The 9053-nt window shown below is 41.9% G+C and overlaps 1 protein-coding gene across 18 annotated transcripts in view; it reads left to right on the forward strand.

Moving 5' to 3' along the window:
• The first annotated feature begins 1028 nt into the window (after nt 1–1028).
• Nucleotides 1029–9053, forward strand: part of znf740a (zinc finger protein 740a) — a 30385-nt gene continuing 22360 nt past the window's right edge. For 15 of the 18 annotated variants that reach the window (XM_061689174.1, XM_061689182.1, XM_061689183.1 and 12 more), the window contains exons 1-6: nt 1029–1342; nt 2763–2931; nt 3077–3262; nt 3473–3619; nt 4050–4170; nt 4349–4432. In XM_061689174.1, coding sequence (XP_061545158.1) covers nt 2887–2931; nt 3077–3262; nt 3473–3619; nt 4050–4170; nt 4349–4432 — 583 coding nt within the window. In that variant the 5' untranslated portion in view covers nt 1029–1342; nt 2763–2886. The remainder of the gene's footprint in view (nt 1343–2762; nt 2932–3076; nt 3263–3472; nt 3620–4049; nt 4171–4348; nt 4433–9053) is intronic. The other 3 variants (XM_061689179.1, XM_061689194.1, XM_061689175.1) reach the window with 2 other exon arrangements.

Raw genomic sequence — 9053 nt, forward strand, 5'->3', positions numbered from 1 at the left:
TTTCATCTCATTGACATTTTTACGTCAATTTGTTTATTCAGTCGTCTTACATCACTTCATGCATCCACATCCTTGTTGCATTTGCATCTTTGAACACACCCACGTCTGTAGATACATATTTTATCTTTTTCATCTTATTCTTGTTTTATCTTTTTGTAGGTGTGTTCTATTCATATTTCACAAGTCTCTGAATTTATTGGGCTAATCTGGGACCTCGGGTATCATATTTCATCCCATATCATGTGTAAATGTGTGTAGGTATGACAAATAAATTCCTTGAATATTTCCCTGTAGTCTGTAGTGGTGAGTTTTTTGTTTCCTGCATTCCTTTGAATCTTGATATTATTATTATTTTTTTGTTTGTATGGGGGTGAGGGGGCTTTATTTAGTATTTTGATTATTCCATGTGCCTTGTTTGCCTTTTTGTTTTTGAAAATTAATATTTCTTTGGCGCTTCATCCCGCACTCCTCCCTGCTTCCCGGCAGTTGGGTCCTCCACTTTTTCCGATCAACTCCACCACGCAAACCCACATCTGTGACATTATTCCATCCATTTTATATAGTGCTTATCCTGTTATGGGTCACGGGAAGCTGGGGCCTATCCCAGCTGACAACTGACTAAAGGAAAACAACATCCTGGATTGGTCATCAGTCAAAAGAGCACATAAGGATACAGACAAACTTTCACCTCAACACTGAGTGGTAACTAGACGCCTGGCAAATGTACCACTACACTATCCGTGACTGCAATCATAATTTATACATAAAATATGTAAATGAATAGAATGCATTTAATTACGATACGTGTTGAGGGCAATATGCCATAAAATATAAAACTATCAATTGAAATGTAATTATTATCTTTGATTTTAAAAAACAACAACTACTAATTCGGTAGTAACGGGCGAGTATTATTGTTGTGTGGGTCTGATGGGCATTGGGGCTGAAGGGGCGCGGGTTGTTATGCTGAGTGCTCCTCTCCCTCCCTCCCTCCCTCCCTCACTCCTCCTCCTCCTCCTCATCCTCCTCTTCCTCCATCTGCGTCTCTTCAGTCGCGCCTCTGTCCGCAGCAAACAGCGCGAAGGCTGCTCCCACCTAAAACAAAAAAAAAAAACAAAAAAAAAACAGTCACACAATAATCATTGTCCAGATGGTTTCCACGAGCGTGTAGGACTCTCTGAGGCGAGGCTGGCCACCGAGTGGTTGAAGAAGATGATCTCTTGGCTCGAGGAGGCTGTGCTGCTGCTACTGCGTGGGGGAGTGGGTCCTTACATCCTGTGGCGTTTCCTGTGTTTGTAAACTAGACGCTCTCGGAAAATTGTCGGCCGACCGAAGCGCCAAGGTAAACGACCATCATTTCATTGCCTTTTCTGTGTTCGATCGGTTTTCGAAATTATTTTTTGGGTGGGCGCTGCTTCGTTCTAGACGCCTATGTAACGACGAGGATGGAAACGACGAATTTTCTCGATGTTGTAGCTTCGACGTTAGCCGTCGCGAGCTAACGTTAGCTTGTTCGTCGAGAGGGGGAGGCTATCCACGACACGACGGCCATTATGAGCGTCGTTATCGCCCCATCTAGTCTCGAGCGTCTCGTGCTTTGTCTTCACGCACAGAGCTACATCGTTTAATACCCTCTTCGCGACGTAGATGTTAGTCGCACTTTCGTGTGTAGTGAAAAAGTGAATGTCGTAAATTAACACTCAATATGTAGTATTGCAGTGGGCGAAGGCGCTAACAAGACGAGCTAGCCAATGGCCCCTTGATGTTAGCTAGTCTGTTCAACCTCCGCTAAACTAGCGTCAGGTTTGCCTGAAGCGCGAAGGCCAAGCTCTGCAAAATGTTGAAAAATAGCAACTTCTCTTCCTCAAACAAAAGTTTATAGTAAAGTACCGCCATCATACCCATAACATATTCCACATGTGTTTTGTAAGCCAAAGTAGTGTTGTTCGTTTTATTACGCATTAACAAGTGGTAACAACGTTAGCTAAGCAAAGCTAATACAGCAATGTAGCTTTCACCTATATAAATGTATGTCTATAATTTTACTTTGGTTCTGATAATTTTACATGAGCGTAACGCATTACAAGGGACAGACGCTGTACACTATACTCTGCATACTAAATATAAGCAATTGCAAGGGCATTTTTATTTAATGGATGCTGGTTTTTAATTGTCCTGTTTAGTTAGCGTGTTGCTAAAGATCGAGTTAGTCAAGTCTGAATGTCATAAAAAATATGAAACCTCATTTATAACAGCATGTATTTCACCGTACGTCAATATTTTTGACAATTTTTCGATCAACAAAATTAAAGTACACAAAGAAGATATAATGTTTAACATTTGTTTGGCGTTTTAGCAACTTTGTGGTGGATAAATGTCATTTTCCATATAAATCCATATCACAATCCCTTGTCAACATGTCGCATGCTATGTATGTTGTCAGTTATTGCCATATATTTCTGTATTAATTATCGACTAGTAATATGAATTAGTACCATTATGTGTAAATTCAGATTGTTCACATGCATTGTACTTTACTTATAGATCCTTGAAGCCAATAAGTAAATGTACCATTGTACTGTAAAATGACTTAAAAGTGTCAATAAATCTGTGAGATAAATATGTTAAGAGACATGTATAGTTCCAGTAGCCCATACTTGGATAAACATAACCACTGGAGAGCATGTAGCTGAGAAGGGAAGAAGTGATACTGTTGTAATTCCATGTGTTGTCTATTTCATCCACATCCTCCTCTTCTTCAGTTTGAATGCTAGATGAGTGAGGTGGGTGTGGCTTCCCACCAGCCTGACCATCCTGACTGACGGCTCTCTGGATGACCTTGTCCCCACCCCTGTCCCTGCGCTCACACACACCGTTACCACAACAATGTCACATCTGCCCAGCAGCTCAGTCCGCGACCATATGAAATGGGTTTGTGTTTTATAACACCAAAGTGGTTGCAAGTCGCTCTTAATGAACAGTCTTGTGTCACTCAGGATGTTGTCATTGATAATTGCAGTGCAGTAGATGCATGTCAGCAGATTGTTAATCTTAAATCCGATCTTTAATTTGCCAGGCCGGTCTGCTCGGCTGTGAAGCGGTGCTCTCCAGTATGGCTCTGATGCAGGCCAGCACCATGGCAGCAGCTCCACCCAAAAAGATGATGGCTCCACTCGGACATGCACCACCACAGAGAGACGGACCTGACCGTGGTCCCCAGAGTCACATGATCCTACCTTCTGGCATGAGCTGTCCACCCCTGGTTAGAATTCCCTGGGACATTTGGGCGGGGAAATTGCACTCTTTGGATGCCACGTTTTTAATATTTCTAAATTGTTGAGTTTTAATCAGTATGAGGCAAAACCTACACATTTTCACTACTGGCTTTGTAAACGACTAGTGTAAAACATTTAAGGGGTTCCGAAAAGCAGTAATTCTTGAATAATTGTCTGTTCTGTATGCTTTATTTTAGCTGATCCGGAAGGAAGGTGAATTCCAAGCTCCGCGTCTGCTGGATGAGAAGGACATGAGGACCAATGAGGACCTGCAGCAGAAAAAAAAGAACAGGAAATCAGTGGCACCCTGTAAAGTGAGAGAACAAGAGGGAAGGGGAGGGAAGGTCAGTGGCAGTGATTGCAAAACAGGGAACGGTCTCAGTGTGCTCCCCCTCTTGGGGCTCTCCCTAGTCTGCACATTTGTTTGTGTGTGTGGGGGTGGGGGGAGGAGCGCAGAGAAGATGTGGAGGGGTGGAGGATCTGAAGAGGAAAGCAGGGGGAAGGGAGCAGGGCCAAGCGGTGCACAATAACAGCAGTTGTGTGCATAACAGCGGGAGCAGCACCATGGGCTTTTGGGGAAGGGATTGTAAATTATTCTCTATCAATCCTAAAAAAGAGTTTTATAGTAAACCTTGATTATAGAATATTTATGTATAACTTATATAGCTTTTCATTAACAAGACAGTCAGGAGAAGGTATGGAAACAAACGTCTTAGTTTATGACTGGTGCACAGGCAGTGTTGCTGAACAACTATTCATTACTTTTATCCTCAGGGCACAGGTGGAGATGAGAATGGTCCATCTTCAAAAGTGCAGAAAAACTTTATTTGTGACCACTGTTACGGAGCATTTAGGAGCGGATACCACCTGAAGAGACATATCCTGATTCACACAGGTATGCTTCATGCTATTAACCATAGTGCCTTTAATGCAACAAATCTAAAATGGTCTGGATATAGCACTGTGCCGCAACTGTTAGGTTTAAAATGGCCTGTTTGGTATAATAGGTTTTGTCTCACAGTTTTAGTGGTTTCTGTGGGGGCTTGAACTAAAACTGGTGCTCTTCGGTTTAGGGGAGAAGCCGTATGCTTGTGCCGTATGTGACATGAGGTTTATTCAGCGTTACCACCTGGAGAGACACAGCCTCATTCACACGGGTATGCGTCTTTTAACCGTACCCATATTGCATATATCCTCCAGACTATCTCTGCAGTCTGACACTTGAAATAATGGACGGATGTTAAGGGTTCATTTTGTCTGTGGACAGTAATTTCCAACAAAGCCACCACACAAAAATCTTTTCAGCCCAAAGCATTTTAAGCACAACATTTGTGTCCCCTCAACTTCAAGTAAACCTGCACCAGACAGTGTATCACAGTGTGGTCCATCAGTGCCAAGTCCACTATTGAAAACCCTTGCCTTGTGTAGCTTTGCATCTTTTATGAATAGTTTCAATACAGTTTTCATTATTTGGAATACTACAGATACCAAAGAATACCTGTACAGCATTTTTTCTAAAATCCCAAATGTGTAGATGCTATATAAGGCCTTTAATCTGTGATTTCTTGATCATGAGTCTCTCGCTCCCTTTTGTGAGACCCGTTTTGTCTTATCAATGACTAAGGATTTTTTGTAGTCGACTAATGTGGTGAAAGTTGAATGACTCGAAGTTGATTAATCCGATTCATTGATGACCTCATTGATATTTTTTCGGCACAGTACAACGGACCCCAAACTTTTTTGCGCCGGTTTCAAGTTAAGACATATTTCGACGGACCGGCATGGAAGTAAATCAAAACAAATGATGGAGAGAAAAAAATCCCTATCAAACTGAATAAACTGAAGTTGTTGTAATTAGTGGGAACTCTGTGCATGTTTTTGTCTTCACCAGCCAGCATGTGTTACGGATAAATTTGTGACCCATCAGACTTAGTACCTCGAGGGGGCGATGGTCTTTGAGTTGTTATGAAGTGTGTGTGTGTATACAGTGCCCTCCAAAAGTATTGTAACGGCATGGTCAATTCCTTTGTTTTTGTTGTACACTGAAGACATTCGGGATTCAGGTCAAAAGATGAATAAAAGACAAAAGTTCAGAATTCCAGCTTTTATTTCATGGTATTTACATGTAGATGTGTTAAAAATGATGAGACCAAGATTAACCTCTACCAAACCGATGGAAAGGCCAAAGTATGGAGAAAGAAATGATCTGCTTATGATCCAAAACACACAAGCTCATCTGTGAAGCATGGTGGAGGTAATGTCATGGCTTGGGCTTGCATTGCTTTTCTGGAACGGTCTCACTAGTCTTTATTGATGATGTAACTCATCATGGTAGCAGCAGAATGAATTCTGAAGTTTACAAAACCATTTGGTATGACAATTTACAGAACAATGCATCCAAACTAATTGGGAGAAGCTTCATCATCCAATAAGACACTGACCCAATACACACTGCCAACATGACAAAGGACTTTCTCAAAGGACATGACAAAGTGGAAAGTCTTAGACTGGCCAAGTCAGTCATCGGAGCTTAACCCAATAGAGCATGCATTTTACTTCTGAAGAGAAGCCTGAAGGGAGAACCCCCGGAAACAAACAAGAACTGAAAGAGGCTGCAGTAAAGGCCTAGAAAAGAATTTCAAATGAAGAATGCAACAGTCTGGTGAACTCAATGGGGTGCAGGCTTGGTTCAGTTATTGCAAATAAGGGTTATGCCACGAAATATTAAATTTTATTCAATTTAAGTTAATTTAATGATATCTGTTCCAATACTTTTGCTCACTTGAAAAGTGAGTGGCTTCAACTCTGTCCTGAGTTGTTTAACACATCTAGATGTAAATACCATGAAATAAAAGCTGGAATTCTGAACCTCTGTTTCCTATTCATCTTTTGATCTGAAACCCAAATGTCTTCTTCAGTATACAACAAAAACAAAGGAATTGACCTTGTCATTCCAATACATTTGGAGTGTGTGTGTGTGTGATATATATACACGCACACACACCAACAGTGCCACCAGAAAGTATTCACACCCCTTTACGTTTTCCACATTTTTGTTGTTACAAATTGATTTGAGTATAGTTTTCTTTAAAAAAGAGTCTACATAATATATCCCATAATGACAAAGTAAAAGCATATTTTCAGAGATTTGTGTAAATTTATAAAACATGTAAACATTCAAACATAATAGGTACATCAGTATTAACACCCTTTGCTATGACACTTAAACTTAAGATCAGGTGCATCTGATTTCCACTGATCATCCTAGAGATGCTTATACTTGAATGGAGTCCACCTGTAGTACATTCAGTTGATTGAACATTGTTTGGAATGGTACACGTCTGTCTATATAAGGTCTCATAGTTGGGAGTGCATTTTAGAGCAGAAACCAAGTAATGAAGTCTAAGGAATTGTCTGCCCACCTCTGAGACCGGATTTTGTCAAGGCACAAATCTGGGGAAGAATACAAAAGAATTTCAGCAGCATTGAAGGTCCCGAAAAGCACTGTGGTCTCGATTATTTGGAAATGGAAGATGTTTGGAACAACCAAGACCCTTCCTAGATCTGGCTGTCCGACCAAGCTGAGTAACCCTGGAAGAAGGGCCTTGGTCACAGAGGTGAACAAGAACCCCGTGGTCACTAAGGTGGAGCTCCAGTGTTCCCTTTCGGAGATAGAACCATCCAGAAGGTCAACCATTGCAAACACACTCCACCAATCAGGCCTTTATGGTAGAGTGGCCAGCCGGAAGCCAATTCTCACAAAAAGGCACTTGGCAGCCCACTTGGAGTTTGCCAAAGGCACCTTAAGGATTCTCAGACCTGCAGAAACAAAATTCTCTGTTCAGATGAAACCAAAGTAGAACGTTTTGGCCTGAGTTGCAAGCGTCATATCTGGAGAAGAAGAGGCACTGCTCATCACCTGGCTAACACCATCCCTGTGAAGCATGGTGGTGGAAGCATCATGTTGTGGGCTGTTTTTCTGCTGCAGGAACTGGGCGACGAGTCCGCATAGAGGGTACGATGACAGCTGCCAAATATAGAGAAATTCTTTAAGAGAACTACAGTGTCTATTCACCTTCCAACATGACAATGACCCAATGCACACAGCCAAGATAACAAAGGAGTGGCTTCAGGAGCGGCCTGTGAATGTCCTTGATTGGCCCAGCCATAGCCCGGACTTTAATCCGATCGAACATCTCAAAATGGCTGTCCACAGACCCTGCCCATCCAACCTGACTGACATTGAGAGGATCTGCAGAGAATAATGGGAGGAAATGCCCCAAAAGAGTGGCAAGCTCGAGACATACCCAAGAAGTTTTGAGGCTGTGATTACTGCCAAAGGTGCTTCAATAAAATATTAAGCCAAGGGTGTGAATACTTATGAACCTATTGTTTTAATGTTTACATTTTCACAAAATTTGCACAACTGTCTGAAAATGTTTATTTGTCATCATGGGATATTTTATGTAGATTTAAAAAAAAAACTATTCTCAAATCAGCTTTAGAATAAGTCTGTGAAAGCAAATTGTGGAAAAAGTGATGGGGTGTGAATACTTTCTGATGGCACTATATACAGTATATATATGTATGTATGTGTGTGAGATATATATATATATATATATATGTGTGTGTGTATGTATATATATATATATATATATATATACATACATACATACATACATACACACACAGTGGGTACGGAACGTATTCAGACACCCTTAAATTTGTCACTCTTTTTTATGTTGCAGCCATTTGGTAAAATCATTTAAGTTCATTCTTTTCCACATTAATGTACACACAGGCGGCACGGTGCATGACTGGTTGGCACATCTGCCTCACAGTTCTGAGCACCGGGGTTCAATTCCCGGCCCCGCCTGTGTGGCGTTTGCAAGTTCTCCCCGTGCCTGCGTGGGTTTTCTCCGGGCACTCCGGTTTCCTACCACATCCCCAAAACATGCACGGTAGGTTAACTGAAGACCCTAAATTGTCCGTAGGTATGAATGTGAGTGTGAATGCTTGTTTGTTTATATGTGCCCTGCAATTGGCTGGCAACCAGTTCAGGGTGTACCCGCCTCCTGCCCGCAGTTAGCCTGGATAGGCTCCAGCATACCCGCGACCCTCGTGAGGATAAGCGGTGTAGATAATGGATAGATGGGTGTACACACAGCACCCCATATTGACAGAAAAATAAAAACGGAATTGTTGAAATTTTTGCAGATTTATTAAAAAAAGAAAAACTGAACTATCACACAGCCATAAGTATTCAGACGCTTTGCTCGGTATTTAGTAGAATCAGAATCATCTTTATTTGCCAAGTATGTCCAAAAAACACACAAGGAGTTTGTTTCCGGTAGTTGGAGCCGCTCTAGTACGACAGCAGACAGTCAATTGTCAGAGAACACTTTTGAGCTAATACAGCCATGAGTCTTTTTGGGAATGATGCAACATGTTTTTCACACCTGGATTTGGGGCTCCTCTGCCCTTCCTCTTTGCAGATCCTTTCTAGTTCTGTCAGGTTGGATGGTGAACGTTGGTAGACAGCCATTTTCAGGTCTCTCCAGAGATGCTTAATTGGGTTTAAGTCAGGGCTCTGGCTGGGCATTCACAGGCGGCTCCTGAAGCCACTCCTTTGTCAACTTGGCCGCATTCATCTTTTCTTTGTTTGCAACCAGTCTCCCTGTCCCTGCAACTGAAAAACAGACCCACAGCATGATGGTGCCACCACCATGCTTCGCTGTTGGGACTGTATTGGACAGGTGATGAGCAGTGCCTGGTTTT

The sequence above is a fragment of the Phycodurus eques genome, chromosome 10, assembly GCF_024500275.1.
Source record: "Phycodurus eques isolate BA_2022a chromosome 10, UOR_Pequ_1.1, whole genome shotgun sequence".
Lineage (NCBI taxonomy): Eukaryota > Metazoa > Chordata > Actinopteri > Syngnathiformes > Syngnathidae > Phycodurus > Phycodurus eques.